The sequence below is a fragment of the Amyelois transitella genome, chromosome 11 (genome assembly GCF_032362555.1).
Source record: "Amyelois transitella isolate CPQ chromosome 11, ilAmyTran1.1, whole genome shotgun sequence".
Lineage (NCBI taxonomy): Eukaryota > Metazoa > Arthropoda > Insecta > Lepidoptera > Pyralidae > Amyelois > Amyelois transitella.
Window position 1 is genome coordinate 4,963,427 of NC_083514.1, and position 19,592 is coordinate 4,983,018.

General features: G+C 35.4%; 2 protein-coding genes across 2 annotated transcripts; one reads left to right on the forward strand and one right to left on the reverse strand.

The window, feature by feature from the left end:
• Positions 1-749: 749 nt before the first annotated feature.
• LOC132902269 (uncharacterized) lies at positions 750-3,164 on the forward strand. Its single transcript, XM_060946670.1, has 2 exons — positions 750-1,222; positions 2,126-3,164. Exons 1-2 carry the CDS (start codon positions 912-914, stop codon positions 3,003-3,005), a joined length of 1,191 nt encoding a protein of 396 aa, XP_060802653.1. The 5' UTR covers positions 750-911; the 3' UTR covers positions 3,006-3,164.
• Positions 1,016-3,341, reverse strand: LOC106143240 (uncharacterized). The gene is made up of 2 exons (XM_013345263.2): positions 3,158-3,341; positions 1,016-1,961 (listed from the first exon to the last, which is right to left on the reverse strand). The coding sequence occupies exons 1-2, from the start codon at positions 3,339-3,341 to the stop codon at positions 1,300-1,302; spliced, it is 846 nt and encodes a 281-aa protein (XP_013200717.1). The 3' UTR covers positions 1,016-1,299.
• Between the last annotated feature and the right edge of the window lie 16,251 nt (positions 3,342-19,592).

The following is a 19,592-nucleotide window of genomic DNA, read 5'->3' on the forward strand; positions in this document are numbered from 1 at the left end:
CTTTGGCCTAAGTATCTACTATTTTGTAAGCAGTTAGTATAAAATTACACAATTAGGAAATAAAAGACACGCTTCACAATGATGTGTAGCGTTGCGGTCAATTTAACAATTGCGTTATGGTACAATAGCCGTTGTAAGTGCTTAACTTGGTACATATGTATGTAGTTATAATAAATAATAATAATAATAAATCTTTATTTTTTTCTCTCTCGCATAGAATTAAATAGTTAAAAAATAAGAAGTAAGATGAACCATGCAGTTACAAAATAATGATCTATGTGAGAGACTGGTGTCTGTACTAGGAAAACCTGTATGACAGATTACCAGCCTCTCCTACTCTGAACCAAGTGTATACAATGCAGGTAAACCTTACACTAGTTTAAGTACATTTGGTATGTACCTGTCTATAAAAACAAAAGAAACAAAAGAAAAAAAAAATGTAAGAATTATGAAATAAAACATAATAAGTAATAACAAAACGAAATGAACGTAAGGACATATACCCATCACGAATCCAAAACAAAATAATTTTAGTTTTTAAGCAGGGATTTCTAATAAATTTTCTGTTTCTTCATAAGTTAGAGATTTCAACCAAGAAAAGGTAGTTTTCTTACAATTAAATTTAGTAAGCTAATATACAATATTAGTAGTAAGTTAATATACAATTATAATATAATAGCTTGGTAGCTAAAAGTCCAAAGTTTCACATTCGTTTATTTAAAATTGTCGTTGGTTTTCTGTTCCCGTAAGGGCGCGTTTATATGACGCGGAATGTTACAGCGTGTCGGCCGCGCGACGAAAGTATGGTGACCGCGCGGCGGCCGCGCGGTCAGGCCTGGTGGCCACGCCACTGCGAACCCGAACCATTTCCAGTTGATCTTGGTCTTTCTTAAAATTCACACGTGTTCGTTATGAGCTATTTGACTAAGAAGAATAAAATTATGATTGCATATTACTTGTACCGACAAAGCAAAAAGAAAGAAAAAAAGAATTGTAGAAAATTTTGGATTCATCCTATTTTAGCACGGCGAGAAGAGTTTGGTGAATTTCATACGCTATACAACCAATTGCGAGAAGATGAAAAAGAATTCGCAGATTATTTCCGAATGGATGTTAAAACATTTGATAAACTACTCAACTTCATACATGATAAATTGAAGCACCAGAACACTAACATGCGGGACAGTATTACCCCCACAGAAAGATTAGCAGTGACATTGCGGTAAGTAAATAAATAATAACAATTACTTGGTCAAGTGGTATTTATTAATCATTATATATATAAATTTGTAAGGCAGACTATATATTTGTAAAATCTAAATCGTCGATACTTGAATTGGATGGACTGGCAAAATTGTATTGCTCTCCACCTACGGTAGATTCGGACTCTTCAGAATAAGATGATTGTTGTGTTGTCGGACGTCCAGATCCAGCAGCAGTAGTGTAACCATACTGATAGGTGCTTTCGTATGATACATTTTCGCCTTCTCGACGATACGTAGTCTCGGGTGGTGGAGTAAAGTAAGGCCTTTTCGAACCAGCATTCTGGAGCTGTTGGTTTTTAGCTTTTATATTTCTCACAATAGACATCACCTGGTACTGAAACTCAACAGTATCTTCATCATTGAATTGTTCAACAGTTGGTAAAATTCCTTTAAAGAACGACATCATACGACTGTCTTCTTCTTTTTCAACAGAGTCCATAAACTTCATGAATTTTGCATCCACATCACTCAATTCTTTATTTTTCGTATTTGGTTTACTTTTTCCTGGCTCAGAATTCTTAAAATTTGAATTAGTTTCGCGGGGGTTGTATATTTTCTTTAAAAACAACATATTATCATAGTATGGGTACTTATGAACTTTTTTTGTTGCAGATCCAGATTTGTTTTCCCTCATTTTCTTTTCGCATTTCATCCACCCATCTCGCATATTTTTCCATTTCTGAATAACTTTTTTACCTGGAATTTAAAAATAATATTCACATTAAAAAATATAGTTATTTTTAATTCGCATGATTCCTCTTTATGTTTCATTATCAGGAAACATGTTAATTAATATTAATACTATTAGTATAATTAATTGCTTGAAATAAGTTCCTTAATATCATTTTATATATTTACAGGTACTTGGCAACAGGTCACACGTTTGCCGATTTAAGATACGCATTTAGAATTGGAAAAACAACATTATCGTTTATCATTAAAGAAGTGTGTAACTGTATATGGTCAGAACTAGTAAACATATATATGAAAATACCATCAGAAAATGAATGGCTGAATATTGCTGAAGACTTTGCTGTTATTGCAAATTTTCCCCACTGCCTAGGTGCTGTGGATGGGAAGCATATCAGAATAATTAAACCTACAAAATCTGGATCAATGTTCTTAAATTACAAACACTTTTTTTCTATTGTATTAATGGCAGTCGTTGACACCAATTATAATTTTATATTTGTAGATATTGGTGCATATGGCAAGGACTGCGATTCAAGTGTTTTTAAAGAAACTGTCTTTTGGAAGAGACTGCTGAACAATACACTTAACTTACCACAGCCTGCTCTGATTCCAGAGACTAATTTTCAATTACCGTACGTATTTGTCGCGGATGAAGCATTCGCGTTGCACAAAAATGTACTGAGACCATTTAGTGGTCGAGAACTCAATGAAACAATGTCAATATTTAATTATCGTCTTACTAGAGCAAGACGTTATGTGGAATGCGCTTTCGGCATAATGGCCAATAAATGGAGGATCCTCCATCGGCCTTCAAATGTATCTTTGGAGCTCACAGTCGACATTGTAAAAACCTGTTGTTTATTACAAAACTTCATACATAAAGAACAGGGCATAGGTAATTTAATTGTCGATTCAGGCTTTGAACTACAGACACTGTCACGATCAGAATATGCAGATCCTTTAATAGCAGACAATGTTCGTCAAAATTTTGCTGAATATTTTGTTTCTCCTCAGGGCAGTGTACCATGGCAAAACAAATATATATAGATACTCAAAATTATCAAATCACTCGTTTATTGCAAGAATATCACAGTTAAAAAACAATTTTAAACTTAACTCAAATAATATTTTTTTGCGATTTATGATGATGATGAATGTTCACAATTTTTTAATTACCAAATAAAAGATGGAAAACTTACCGTATGTGTTTTTTTCCCCAATTGGAAGGTCATTGAAATCTTCTTTTATAATTGAACATAGGTCATGCCAGGCTTTTAGTGTTTGACGTTTATCCTTATAGGATTCGCTTGTTTTATCCCAAAGGATATTTCTTTCTTCCACTAAAGATATCAATGTCTCAGGATTGATACTCAGTTCATCCATCTTCGAAATCACGATGTCCGCGCGTCACGATGTCTACGCAAGTCCAATGAAAGGAGAATGCGGGGACGCCGGCGCGGGGCGTACATCGAGAACATTCGAGTGATTCGAGCGAGACGGCCGCGCGGCCGCCGTGTGATCGAGGAGCGAACGCCGCGCGGTCACCGCGCAGTTAGTTACTCAAAATTAATTTCAACTTTACGTCCTAGATAATAAAACATAAATTTGCTATAACTGAACAGTTAGTACGCGGCCACCGCGCGGTCGCCGCGCGGCGGCCGCAAGAATTTTTTCGCGTCGTCTAGAATTGCCAAAAAATTTGTAGGTACCAAATAAGTAAATTCAAGATCTATAAAAAACACATTTGGCAAAGTTATTTCAATTGGCTGTCTGCCTGATACCAACGGGCCTATGGGCCATTTGGGATTTAATTGTATAATTTTCAAGGGTAATAGATATTTAAAAATAACTCAGCCAAAATCTTGTACTTACAGTGGTCTGTGATAATTAATTTTGGTTAAATGATTTGAGTCCCTATTTTGCTCTGACTAAATTTTTCTATATTTTAGACAAACAATAGTCATTTGTTAGCTTATTGCTAACCTGTGGGTAATTGCAGTTAGCTGCTTCTATTTTAAATTACGTGATTGTGATGGCCTCTGTGGCGCAGCGGTAGTACGCTTGCCTGCGACACCGAAGGTCCCGGGTTCGAATCCCGGCCAGAGCATGATGGAAAAAGAACTTTTTCTGATTGGCCTGGGTCTTGGATGTTTATCTATATAAGTATTTATTATAAAATATAGTATCGTTGAGTTAGTATCGTTACACAAGTCTCGAACTTACTTCAAGGCTAACTCAATCTGTGTAATTTGTCTCGTATATATTGTCGTTACTTTTGAATTTAGTAGAATAAATACTACTAAAATACTCATCTAGGACAATCAGAAAAGTCCATTTTTCATCATGCGATAGTTAGCTTTTTCTAGATAGTTGATTAAAGAGGAAATTCTGATCCTAAACCCTGAAGGATTAATCAGATTAGCCAGCAATAAGTAAGGTAGTATGCGAACAACATCGGTATCACGTTCGCACAGCCTGCGGAGTGCCGCCTGATAGCTGTTATCAGCCACGCCAATACAGCGTTATCGCGCGCCGATAGCACTTGATACGGTTCGTTTACGAACTGTTTCAGTTTGTCTGGGCAAATGTTTGTGTTATGGTCTGCGATGTAATCAGGGCAACAGTCAACTCCGCATGCTCTAATGACAATGGAAAATTTCCTGAATGAATTATATGTCAATCTTGAAACCATTGTCATGGTAATCCCCAACTCTGAATAAAAACTGTAGGAGCATCGCTAGAAGTGCGATTCTCCAGCAGTTTAAAACAGTTTCATCATTACTGTTACAAGTTTTTGTTACAAATAAGCAAAATAAATAATTTGAAATAAAAGTAATATAACAAAAATAAAAGTACGAAAAAAATCCATATTAGTAGTACGCATAGTGGAACTTACATAAAAACGTATCAGCCCTCTTTCCCGGGAGGGTAGTCAGAGACTAGGTACCTCTTTTCACTTGCCATGGTCCCTATATATATATTTACTTTCTTTTATCCAAATTCATCAATCATTTTATATTCAAGTACCTACTTTTGAATTGACCCGTCAACAGAATTTATCGGATTTGATCCAAATACAGTCGCTTACAGAGAAACTGAGATCCAAATTAATAGAAGGGAAGACTCCCTTAAAATATTTTAAGAAAATTAAATATGAATTAAAATCAAACAAAACTGGGTGAACACAAAAGAAAGTCGTGATGCGCGACGATCTCTGTCGAGTTCTGTGCTCTGTTGTTCTGAGTTACATAACAGAGAGGAGCGGGCGGGATAAAACGGGATTCGGTTACCTCAAGAGCCTTCAGTCTAGTCTAGACGTCTGGCGCCGTACGTGACGTAGACGTGCGTTCTACACCTGACAGATAATATCACAGACATTTTTCTAAGAAATTTTGATAACGCAGTAGGTATTGGAAGTTATTTTCAAAAAATGAATATGATGCATTGAAGATACCTACGAGGTAAAAACGTGACTGCAGGACCGGGATACGAACTTTTATTTGCGAGGATACTCAAAAACACATACGTATTTAGTATTGAGGGGATATTCTTCTTTCTTTTTATACACACACACGAATTCACACCATGGTTATGAATACAGGATATGGTCATTTTAAATAACGCGACGCCATTAGAGTAGGCATCTATCTCGAGATATCATAACCTAGAGCTGAATTGTCAGTCATTTTCTAGGGCGATTTAAGAATAGATATCATAAAGGATTCTCTTGCAAAGCATACAAATTATGTAGCGTCTCAATTCATAAGCAGTGCGATATGTTAGACAGTAATTTTCAATAATTTACAAAATAGTATTGATGTTTGTTAGGTAGGACGGCACATTTTTCTCAGGCGGCGAAGCGTGTCGGTTAGTCTAGACTGAGCGGGGGCGAAAGCGGGCGCTCGGCTAGACGAGCGGAAGTGCGATCCACTCCGCCAACCAGCAGAACACGGACAACCATTGATGAAACAGAGATAAAACCAGAGATTCTAATAATGTGGTTATCTTTTGCTTAGCGTCTCCTCCTTCTAACTAGCATCGCAGTGTGGTTCCGGTAACATCAAGGTAAACTGTAGGTTTAGAGCCCATCGTTTATTACCTAACCCAGATAATTTGGCGAGGTCTTTACACAGAGCGACTGACGTCTGACCTTCGCAACCTAAAGGCTAGGCCCGACCTGAGTTGTGAACGCCAAAGTAGAGTAAAACTGTACATCAGTTTTCAGAAAACTGAAAAGGTCACTTTTTGGTTCCATTTTTAGTGTCGTCCGTGAGGGAATGAGACTAATATGTCGCTTATTCCAATTTTTAAGGAAAATGAAGACTTTAGCCGATATTACAATCTCTACTCCATCATCTCTACATCCTTAATAGTAACAAACACATTGTTCACCTTTACCGCTTGCCAACTGTACTTCTGTACCCTTGTTATATTGTGTGTGACAACAACTACACCATTCTGCCTGTGGACTCCAAACAACAATCAATTGTCTGCAAAAGTTTTGTAAACACAATGTCTGCCGGTAACATGTCATCCCATGCCTACAGTTGTCATCTTTTTTGAATGCAACATAGTAGATAGGTATTTCTGTGTTGTCCTATATCGTAGCTAGGTATAGATAGGAGCAATAACTGTGTGCACAATAATTATGGATCACTTATTTTAATTGCGCTTTTCTTTCTTTTTCAGCTTTCTTTTTCCCGCTTTGGTAGCGAAGAATATAGCGTGTGCTTTTCTTCTCGTGCAAATTGTAAAAGTCAATAAGGGAAAGGCTAAAAAACTTGGGATTCTTCTTTGTGGCGATGAGCTAGCAACCTGTCACTATCTTAATTCTATCATACAGTCATAAATCTACTGAACTAGAAAGGTCACGTACAGCTGTACGTGGTCCTTCCAGTCTTTTTAAAATTTTTGGCTCTGTCTGCCCATAAGGGATAAAGAAGCGATTACGTGGAAGTGTGTATGATTTCTTTTCTTGAAATTCACAACATCGGTTCTAACCATTACGTGCCCCTCGAACTCAATGATCGTTTAGTATTTATTGCAGCCGGCTGTACCTCGCAAGTGTGCATTTTAATGGTCAACCTTGTGTCAGCTGGTGTCATTAACTGTTTTATAGCGAAGTCATTTCGTCTAGACGCTAGACACGTAGCATTCATATCTCGTAACTTGATGTATAGTTGTTGTTGCAATTCTGCCAAATGAATACGGCTAGCAATAGAAACACACGTACATTCACTTGAGGTTGAGGCCGCGGATGCACAGTTTCAGACGATGATGCTGGCTATATTCTGGAAATCAAGCATTTTTTTCTATTTTTGTTACATTTCATTTTATGTGCAATAAAGAGTTTACAAACAAACAAAATTAATCAGAATATTTGTTATTTTAATAACATTTAATACAGTAGAATTAACAGTAGCTTGAATAGCATTTTAGAAAGTAGGCCTTTGACCCTGATGGCCTATGCCCTCACGGACTTAAGTACTGACTAAAGAAAGTCACATCATACATTATGAATTTTCTCTCTTAATAAGTTTAGGAATTTAAAATACATGTGTTATATGAAAGTACTGTGTCCATTCCAATTACTAATTGGGACACATTGTTTATTAGTTATGACATTATAGTGTATATTTATTCATGTTTTAGTTTAAGATGCTCACTGTGCTTTGTAAATTGACGATGCTAAAAAGTAAATTTTCATCTGATTTTGAAAAACTCTAAACGTGACGCTTCACGCTCCACCATTACCCTCACTAAACCTTACTTAATAGTAAATAAGTATTTTGTCCTTTGTTCGCCTTGACCTTGACCTTGACTTGGTTCCGAGCATGTAACAAGAAACAAAACCTACCTATTTACTTATTTATTTACCTTGAGTAATAAGGGACGGCCAGAGTTGCTAAATGAATAAAAACCTAAGTTCACTAATTTAAGAGGCACATAGTCAATGACTAACGTAACTTATCCATCATATTTTGATAATTATGATTTGGGCTTCATTTCAATCAAACGTTTGTGCAATAGTATCACTTAGTTAATTTATCTTTGGAATTGATTAATTGGAAGCTTTAGTGTTTATCACTTATTATTAGCTCTTATTTAAGATTAACTGATAGACAAATAAAAATGGTGCACCTCAGACGAATACGTTTTCTTTCAAATTTCGGCTTTCTAAAATTATACAGTACTCGTATAATTTGCCATTTTATTCGATTTGACATTTTACTCAAAATTCAGATTAAAAACAAGGATCCTATTTTATCATAGTACTTAATTCGAATATTTTTAAGACATTCGAATCATGTTTAGTCGGAGATTTCAAAACTACTCAAAATTCAAAACGACGGAATTCGAGGAAATTTCGAAAAGCCGTGCCGTATCAACTTTCCTAATATTGTAGTGATAAGGTACAAAGTGGATATCGGCGGTGCGCCGCAGACGGCCGCGGCCGCATTGCCGCTGAGTCACGCGCCTCGTCTGCCATTGTCTGGCGCTGGCGGCTGCGGCCACACCGCGAACTAGGCCCGCGCCCTCGCACCGACCTTGTCTCGACACGGATTTATTGATGCGTCACCGCGAGACACGTTGTGTCGAAATCGTAACCAGACTCTGTTAACAGGGCCGTGGAATGCGTACTAAATTATAATTATAATCTATGCTAAACATTATTACCTATATTGAATTTTGATCCAGTTATAAATATCAAATATTTAGGTTTCAAAGTTAATTCACGAATAACCAATTCAGGTTATATTGCAATATGTTATTTTTTGACAAAATTTATTAATTCACAAAAGCGATGTAAATTTTGTTATGATAACGTTAAGTTATTAAGTACCTAAAAAAATAGTCTAAAAATAATCATCATTCATTTTATGGATGTTAAGTAGAGTGTTATTATCGCTGCCAACATATTAAGTGCGAATTATCACATTTATTTATGTTTTTACGACTATAAGTAACTCGAGTGACGTCCTTATAGATCACAACGTGAATTTAGAACTTATGAGATAGATCATATCGTGTTTGCAGTTATGGAGTAATTTCACTGTGACCACTGGGCTGGCACTGGCAATTCCATTGGTTTGAGTTGTAGATATTTACTTACAAAATTAATTTAACAATATTATATAAATTAATTTATTCTATACATACATCTACAGATATTTATAACAAAGAAGTCAATAGAAAGTCAAAGTCCCTTAACGAATAAACAGGAAATTAATGTCTAGTAGATTGACGCCACCAATTTATTTTAGTCTCAACTAATTAACGTGTTGTTATCGCTCGCCGCTCTGATGTCATAATACTGTTATTATATGTTGTTCACGTAGAACATTTGCTTATTATTTTATTTAAAACATACTTTGATCACGTGTTAACTAATCAAAGTATGTACCTGAGATGACTTAAGTCGTTATTAAATTATTTATAGTCAATTGTGTATAATATGTGTATTGTGAAATAAGCAAATATTCATAATGTTAAGAAGTATACAGGTTTTATGCATATAATCTTAGATAAAATAACTTCCTTTCTTTTGCTTTATTTTATTCCTTTGACATCGAACATGTCAATGAAAATATTTTCGTTAATAATATTAATTAAGATAAAATTTAAAACTCATTTAAAACTATTATAGACAAAACAGAAAAAAGGTTGTACGATTAATAAAATATTTAAATGAGATTTTTTTTGGAGAAAAACTATTATTTAATTGTAAATAAAAAAGAGCTAAAGCGTAGCCGTAGCGGTAGCAATTTTGACTACGGCGTAGCAGCGCATGTCCGTAGCACAGCGTAGCGGCTTTTCTGTCGCTTAGTACCTACGCGCCGCGCGATTATCGATGCGTTCGATTTCGTTTCAATCGAAACCGTTAGACTGTAATGTCTGTAATCATTGGCAAAAAAGACACTCTTGATGCGTTATTTCATTAAATAGCCGATATATTTTTACATTGTAAATACACATATACACATAGACAAAATCATGTCAATTTCTAGTTAAAAAATAAATGTTTAGGGTGGACAATCCTTATCACTAAGGTATAACATATGGAAAATAGATGTTGGCCGATTCTCAAACCTACTCAATATGCTCACAAAATTTCATGAGAATCGGTCAAATCATTTCGGAGGAGTACGAGAACGAACATTGTGAGAACACACGAGAATTTTTTATTTGTAAGGGTTTTTCTCAATTTTGCTTGAAATATTATAGTTTATAATATTTTTTTTTATTAAACTATATAGGGTTCTTTGATAAATGTCACTTAAATTTATCAAAGAACCCTTGTAGTTTAAGCAACAATATCAAAATATCTTAATTCTGAACATAAAGTGCATCGTCAACGTGAATTACTTAGTATGGACAATGTGCATCAGATAATATCGCATCTAAGTATAAAACTAGCGAATGTGGGTGCATTTACGACGTCAATGTACGGATTATTCGATATGAGCGAATTGATGCAAACGTAAGATGAGAGTACAGCGCTCAACATAATTATAGTTATTTGCATATTAATAAATAAACTTCTTTGTTCATTAAAAAAAATTCAAAACTTCAGTTTTGAAATCTGAAAATAACAGGTTAATTTATTTGTTTGCTTAACTTTATAAAATAATTTAGTCTCTCAGTCTAACACTTGATGTTGAAGGTTAAGTTGTAGGAATAGTGAATTAAAGCCAGATAATTTTTTTGGTACTTTTACAAGAACATTTTACCGCTATACTTACTTAATTTATTTGTTTAGTAGCTGTCCTTTATGTTTTTCATATGTGCGATAAATGGAATTTTATTCATACATTATTTTTGTGTCAGACTGTAACAGTTATACGGGTGAGCTGGCACGGGTGCATTCGCTGCAGCGCGGTTGCAGTGCGCCGGCGCCGCCCGCCGCCCCCGCTGGACGTTGCACCGATACTCAAAACAAAGACCGAATTACCATACATTCCGGTTTCCCCGTATTTGATTGAAACGTTAAAATAGCAAATCTTATACACTTCCATGCTGGCAGCGAAAAATTCACAGACAGCATTGGATATCGGTCAAATTTAGCTTGCAAAATTTGATTACAAACTGTCATTTATGCTTACAAACATCGGAACAGGTGAAGCTAAAAATAATAATAAAGGTTTGTTAAACAACAACGCCTACCCTTAAGTGACTGAATGACAGGTTACGCAAATTCGAAAATAATAAGCAGGCTGAAATTCTTGTAGATTTTCAGATCTTACGAGTCTACTAGTAGAGATTTTAATTGAAATAAGTAGCACCTTTGTACTACAATTTATGTATTCTCCTGCATGTTCTTTTGTGTAAAATAATTAAATATTTTTACTGTGCTTCTTTTTTTGCAATTAAAAGATCCATGTTTTACGGAGCTATACTTGTACAGACCCTCACTCCCTTTCCGTTCTGTCAGTTCTTTCCTTGGCACAAAATGATGGTGGAAAGTTTGTGTAAATCGGTAACGGATACGAAAGGAAGTAGGCGGCGGCAATGCAGAAAGATGGAAGTCCTGTTTGAGCAGCGTCGCGTGAAAATGCGGCGAGAGTGGCCGGACGTCGGCTAAAACACAAGCCGTGTACGCCGAACCTGCCGCCACTATAGGTACATGTTTGGTATGCGATTTCAAGGTATCGCCCAGATAAAAATAGAAGATATTTAATAAGAGGAAGGCGAAAATCGTTTTCTATATAATTCTTTACAACATTCAAACATAATCACGCTTCTCATCCAGAAAGGGAGTAGAGACAATTGTATTTATTATGATCCCTGCATACTTCTCTCGCTTTATCCACATTCACAACTCTCTTCATGCAAGCTTGACCTTTCGCCAGGACGATCTATATAAACTCATTAAAATTTACGAAAAATTGAATTATGTAAGAAATAGTAACTTAGAGAATTATTTATCTAATGCATATTTAATTGTTAACAATTAACTGAATTTTTAGTATCAAGGCATATTACGAATATTGGTGGCTAAAGCTGGTGCCTTTGAAAGTCCCCTTTATTGAAATTTACAATTTGCGCGGGAAAAAGAAAATATTTAATGTAATTACGACAATGACAGCAAATATAGTTTCTTCTTATTTGCTGTTTTTTTTTGTGTTTAAAATTATAATGGGCGGGTGCTTTGCCCTTTTGGGGGCTTCCGTTGTCCACCTAAACCTCCGAACGTCCTCTGGCTCTCATGATTCATTCTGATTTACGATGCGCAGACACTGGAAAAGGCTTAATTATCGTTAAATCTCGAATAATTGGCAGCAATTACAAGTTATATCAGATATTTCAACAAAAATGCTCGTTATTTATTATTACTGTTTTAATACCAGTTAATAAAAAGAACGTATAAGTACTTATACCTACTTGTTTTATAATTAAGTTAATATTTATCAGATATAGATGGACAATAGTGAAAACTTTTAGAAGTTGATCAACTTTTGGGACAAGTAGAAAAGTGGAATCCATCAAAAACCACGGAGTAGGTAAGTCAGGTTATATGTATGATGTATGTAAGCCATTGCTGTAAAAAGGTGCTTCTTGTATCATGGTTACACATCAAGTTGCTCTGAATATTTGGGTTTCCTCTGAAAGATTTCGCCTGCGTAAATCAAAATGCTTCCATAAGAATATCGGGAAATCCACTTTTAGTGCATCCCTAGACCACATAAGGAAACTAGACTCAGCGGTTCGGGTTGTGCATTGTTAGGCAGTCAGTTACTCAGTAACGAAAGAGTTTTGATACTTATTAGCTGTCCTGGCAAACGTTGTTTTGCCATATAAATAAGTTTTAAGTTATTTCTAGTTAAAAAAATGTTAAGGGTGGTCAACCCTTAACACTTAGGGGTATGAAAAATAGATGTTAGCCGATTCTCAGACCTACTGAATATGCATGCAAAATTTGGTTAAAATCGGTAAAGCCGTTTCGGAGGAGTACGGAGACAAACATATATAAGATATAGATAGATCAAAATTGTGAAGTTTACCCATCTTTTTGGTCTAGTAAGTATTGTAAGATGCATTTTGCAAATGATGATTTACACAGATCACGGCACAAAGTTAATGACAGTTAAATAAATGGTAAAAAATGTCATTGTGTAAGCGGACTGATGACGTGGAGTGATTTTGACGCTGACCTTGCTGTGACACTGCAGTACAGCAAAGAGGCTGTAATCAATACGAAATAACCTACGGTGAGGAGTATAATGAGTTTTTTTTAATCTTTGGAATAATAAAATATATTTAAAAAATGTCTGTTAATATTAAACAAAGTTACCACCTTCGTTTTTTAAACTGCTCTTTCTGCATGTTATATATCAAAATAATCCAGTGAGTTTCATCATGCACTCAGACACCACAAGCCAGTGCACTTTATGCAGCTCATGTTTTAAGGCTAAGTAATAAAAATAAATAGTCAATTGTTTCCTTTATCAAATTTTGATTCCGAGACGTATGGACGTGAAAGGGATGTAAAATTCACCATTGTATTGTAATCTAATCCAACATACATTATGTACATTGAGTTGTTATAATAAAAACAATTTACAGTAAGTACCTATATTTTCCTAAATAAAATGTAATTTTGTTCTCAAAAAAATTAAAAAAAAACTGCGACTCAAATTCTCACACTGCATTAAAATGTTCAACTCCGTTATGAAATTTCAATAGGCGCCTATTTTTAACTATTTTTTAAAAATGCACAGCTTCCTACAGTGTTTTGGTTTAAAGTCCTAAATAGCTAGTCCTCTTATTTTTTACGAAGCAGAATGGGATCACTCCATTGTCTGTCTCTCTCTCTCCCTTCCTCCTGTCGGTAAAACCAATCAAACAATTTAGATTGGTAAGTGGAGTTAGGCTATTTATAATTGCAACACTTATTTGCATGTATGTAAATAATGTATATAAGTAATAAATGTTTAAAGATATCAAGTGACAATCCAGTTAACCTGATTCTTGATATCTCTCACTGTAAAAGAGAGAGAAGCTAGATCGATGTTGGACACGCCGCAGAGAAAAGCCAATTAAAATAAATTCATTAAAATCCAGCAGTCGATATTTGGAATAACTGATTAAACTTCACCATGGTTTGGTCTATTTAGTGACTTGCACATCGAATCTCTTTCCACGCCATCGTCTTTGGACTGCGTGGTCCGCGCCAGTCTCGGCAGCGGACGCGCAAGGGCGCCCTCTATGCAGCGCCCTTGTGCCCTTGCCGCGCCCAGACGGTGCATGCACCCTCGATACAATGCAATCACACGTTAGCAGTTACCATGTTTTATTTACAGAACAAATACTTTTATTGTTTTACCTAACAATAACAATGTATAACAATAACCAATGTAGAAAGACAATTATGCATGTTTGTTTGTTGATCGTGTATTCTTTTATGACTTCAACAACAACCTGTTAGGCTACGGTCACTATGATCTTTTAATATTAGGAACGAAATAAAAATACTCCATTGAGAATGTGGTCATCCATCTCATTTAAAAAATGTATTAAATTATATTACCTATACCAGGAAATAGTAGTTATGGTAATTTAATCTTGACATGAATGTTTCAATCTATTTGAATATTGTTTTTAAACCGATAAATAATAAAAGTGCAGTGTCGCAGTGCGCAACAAGCGGCGACCTTCTGTCGCCGTGCTGTCTGGAGGACGGCAGGTCGCCGTGACCTAACCTCGCAGATCATCAATCCACATCAATCCTCTCCATATTCTTTTGTTATGAATATAATTAGCTCACTGGAGCTGACTGGATGTAAAAAAAAATGTAAAAGTTGTCGCAATATATGTCTATAGGTATTTTTTAAAATCGTTTAACTAAACCGACTACCTTGCATGGTTTGAAAAATGTGGATGCAGCAAAGGAAGTATTCAGGGATCGTTGTAAGTGAAAAGATTGCAAAGTATAGGGTAGGCTATACTCCTTTCGAAAAGGGAGCGTAATCAATGTACTTTAGGTACTAGGTACAACGCTTGCTACGTTTACTTGATTCTCGAAAATAAATTTTTATTTATGCTGAATTTTTTTGCCATGAATTTTACCATTTTTTGTTCTGACATTATGAATCTCTTGATTAAACTAAGTCGCCAGAGGGGCGACGTGGCGGAAGATTCCATAAAACAGATTAAAAAAGCTTTGACTCTCTGTATTCTGTGGCGTTGATCAGCCACTTTTTTAAAGAAAACTAACTTAAACACTAATATAAATAAAATACTTACACTAAAAACAAAAATGTTTTGTATGATATTTATGATTTGTATATAAAAATGTCATACAATAAATTGGGACATAAAAAGTTAAAACCAACTAACATAAGAGATGCGCTTTTGGTATCGTTAATAGGTGTGTACTACCTTTTGAATGCCTAGTGCCATGTACCAACAAATTATTACGAACTAACTACTCAAAGGCATTCTAAGACTTTGGCATCTGATACTTACATACTTAATTTAATAATGGGTCGTGGTTTGCAGAATCAATACCCAATCCTAAAAGTACAAGTAGTGCTAGTAATCAAAATAGAAACTTTTGAACGAAAGTTTATATTGTCTGTTCATAAAATTAAAATTACAACAGAAAAGTAGATGTTCTGTTTTGAAAAATAGATAATTATTTGAGGGCAATGCTCATAGAAAACAATTCAATGATTTTGTGTATTTTCTGTTTACAGAACAAACTGATCTTTGAAGCTCTCAATGTGGATTTCTATGCTAATTAATAATTAAACAATAAAAAACAATCATTTCACAATACATAATGTAAGATTATGTATTGTAAATTGAGTCATTAACTTAATAACACTAAATATATATGTTTAAACATGATCCCCAGATCCATTGAGACTCAGATCAATCTGAAAAGGGCACTTTACATCTTAACATAACGAGAGATTGAATCCGAGAGATCCAGATTAATAGCCAGGCAGAGGACCCAGTAGGTCAATACTTCAAAAGTTTCATAATTTAATAGGTACATGTACATGTACAGATTATAATTATTCAACACGCCCTTCAGCCTCATTTAGTCTGAAGCGAGACGGGACAGTAAGGGGACGGAAAGGGTAGCGGGTGGGGGTGTGTGGGGGTTTAGGTGGTACTGGGGTCAGACGGCGGCGTTCAAGGTTAAGGCCACCCGCCCTTCGAGCCACCCGCCTCACGCACACTGGAGGTAGCCACATGCCACAACTACGTCACAGACAATGGAATTTCACTATTTTCAACAATGTCTAGATTTTTTTAATTATCTAGATTCATGTTTTTCAGGTTAACAGTGAAAATTGGTAGGTATATCGAATAGTGAAAGTCAGAATGGTGCCAGTAAAGTGTGCTGTCAGTGTTCTATGATCGGCCAACATCATTAAACATCTTTACTAACATGATAAAGGTGCGCGATCAGGCGATGTGATGTGACGTTTGGTTGATAAAGTCAAATTCAGATAAAATAATTTTGATTGCTTTAAATTAGTACGACAATATCATATTATTTAGTTATAACATGATGTAGTAGATGTTTGATGATTCAATTCAATCATTGATAATAATCTACGAGTATGTTAATAGTTGAAGAGACATGCTAAATGTTCATGATGTGGTGTCGTGCACATAGCCCACGCTGTCTATGCGGAAGCTGAAAATACACCACTAATTGACTATTATTTTCTGTGAATAACATTTTACTAGTAATGTTACGACTATCACATAGGTGAGATCACGTCTAGACGTTTCGCTGCCAACAAATTAGCTGCAAAATATTACTGGCCAGTATTCTAATGGCCTATGACTTTATATTTATGGGGTCGATATCTATTTAAAACATACAAAAATAGTTAAAACTTTTAATTCAAGCTTCTTCAAGAAAAGCCTTATAATAATAATATAGATTATTATAGTTGTTATTCATACTCATTCACAAAAAGAACACTTTAGTCATTGAAATTAAAAAGTCATGAATATCCCGAATTCGATACGATTCCCTAGGGGCGAGGCTCGAAGCATAAAGGCACGTAGGTGCGCCGTTCAATGTACGTACATATACAATACAATATATACAAAAAGTACCAGAGGGTAGTTCTTGTAGTTACGAAACGCATTCTGATTAGTTTTTCCCGAGTCGTAATAGCGCCGATATCCCCAGGAAATGTTTGAACTAATACAAAAGGAGACCTCTTGATTATTGACACATGATAATCAAATGATGTTTGTCTTACATTCACATATTTGTCATACACATTAAAATTTAATTGTTGCTATTCATTCCGATTTCTACAGTTAATAAAAACTGTTACCTTTAAAAATTGCGCACAAATGAAATTGTCCTTTCTCAAAATTATATTAATGATAATCAAGGTAATATGTTGGTGGTATTATCTAAAATGAATATTTGGAAAATACCCGGCTGAGGATATCGGTTATCTTCCATATGAATCAGATAACGAGTATTGAGGATTATGGCTCATTTGCAAGGATATTGGCAGAACAAGTAATCTGTATTTCATTTCAGTATAACATTTTCTATTTAGCGAATAAATAAGCTTAATGGCTGATAATTAATGAATTAACTCATCTAATACCTACAAAGAAGACAAGAATAACTCCTTTTAAAATGTCCAATACATAGGCTTTAATGGGTATTTTCTCGAAGTTTCGGTTTTCTGTACTGGCAAATAGGTTTACTACCTTATACTTCTTATGGATATTCGTGTGTACATGCCGAACAAAAGCTTCTAGCCTCTTCTAGCTTTCTAAGGCTAGAGCCTTGAAAGTGGAGTACCTATCTTATTAATTAAAAAGACAGTCGTTTAGACCGTTATTTTATTTACGCGTCGGTATTCATTCAAGCACAATTGATTTTTGCCAACTTGTTTAGGATAAAGGCAAGGGTTTAATATGCAAGATCGGCATTCATTTACCCGCGACATGTGAGTCAGTTTAAGCCAACCGACGGATATGAGTTCTTCCACCGCGTTATCGGCCGGCACTTTTGTTAAATTAAAATGGATGAGGTTTAAAGTGGATGGAGCGGTCGTAACTAACGGTTGGCGGCGACGAAGTCTGCGTGATTACGACAATCTGTTACGTATAGTGGCAAAAATGTGCTCCATACAGAAAAAAAGCTTTTATAAGTAGCTAAGGAATAAATTCGATGATAACGAACCGTTGTGTTATCCTATTGCGTATTGCATGCTAATAAAAATAAAATATCATATGTATATATTTTGTGACAAAGAGTTGTGACAATTTACTCCACAAAGTATAGTTTTCTTTAAAACATATACTGTACTCCTACCCGCTTATGATTCTATCTGAACTGCATAGATACTGCATACAACAATGAAGTAATGTTTATTTAATTGAACCACGCCCATTTAGTTTTGACTTTAGTATTGTACAAATGTTGTCCACTTCTTACCTACTATTTATGGTCCTCTTCTGCTCTCTCAATGTTTTTATAAAACAGCGCTGTAGAAATAGGATCAGCGAGCATCGCGTGGGGTCTCGCTGTACTTATAAAGGATATTTGGATTAAGGCTATTCCTAAACTATTCAAGGATAACAGTGGAATTATAAATAGTACCTATTAAAACTACTAACTAACATATGAACCCATTCATAGTTATGATAAAACAGATGTATAAAACACATTTTACAAACAAATGTTGATACCTATCTCCGATTTTGGAGCAGTTCCATTAATTAGAACGGCTGAACTGATTTTTTATAACTATTTAATTCCTTAAAGGCTTCAACTACTTACAAACACAACCTTTCGTTTTGTTATTCACTCAGGTTTTGGTATACTTTGGTTTACTTGCCTCCACTTAAATCACCTGAATCGACTTGAAAAACCCATTGAATAACAATGTTACACACAATAATGAAAACAAAGTAGCTACATAAAACTTTTAATACCCCTTCGATTTACAAATCTATTTTGCGTATAGAGGCAGCCTTACGCGCCCCAAACTTCCTTCGCAGTCGGTGTTTCTGGCCTACACCAGTCCACGTGGTGGACTTGCTGTGCAACAGCAAGACAGATCATGGCTCTTTCTACATTAGTTTGATTTCTAACGATGCACTTACGGTGAAGGAAAACTTCATGAGGAAACCTGCAAATTCGGGCAACTGGATGTGTAAACATGATGGATACAATACAGGGTTAAGTTTACCTGCGAAGGTTGCTGTGTTCCGATGGTAGTAACTTCGTTTAAAACCCCAGATCACATCCAGGATCCATTGTCAAAGGCATACCCCGGGCGCCTCTCCAAAGTGGTGAGAATCCAAACTGGACTAAAGCCAGAAGGAAGAACTTCTTACTAGAGAAACAGTCAACTGAATCATTTTCCAGTGTACCGTAACTGTCGTACCTATAAAAGCCACTAGGAAAGTTTCGCCAATCTTATCTACATATCAATGACTTACCTAGGTTTTGTAGTAATTATTTTATCATAATTCAAAATGTATCGTGAATGAGCTCTGGAAATCGGAGTAACCACCTACGATAACATTGCTTAGCTGCCTATATATAAAATCACAAAAGACCCAGACAAAAAATAAACATCAATGATCAATTTAAAATTACATCTTGGCGTGTTGCTTAATCCGGAGGGG

Coding starts and splice junctions, on each gene's coding strand:
- LOC132902269 (XM_060946670.1), top strand. CDS start 912: ATGAGCTATTTGACTAAGAAGAATAAAATTATGATTGCATATTACTTG. Junction 1,223..2,125: donor AGATTAGCAGTGACATTGCG/GTAAGTAAATAA, acceptor ATATATTTACAG/GTACTTGGCAACAGGTCACA.
- LOC106143240 (XM_013345263.2), bottom strand. CDS start 3,341: ATGGATGAACTGAGTATCAATCCTGAGACATTGATATCTTTAGTGGAA. Junction 1,962..3,157: donor TGGGGAAAAAAACACATACG/GTAAGTTTTCCA, acceptor TTTAAATTCCAG/GTAAAAAAGTTATTCAGAAA.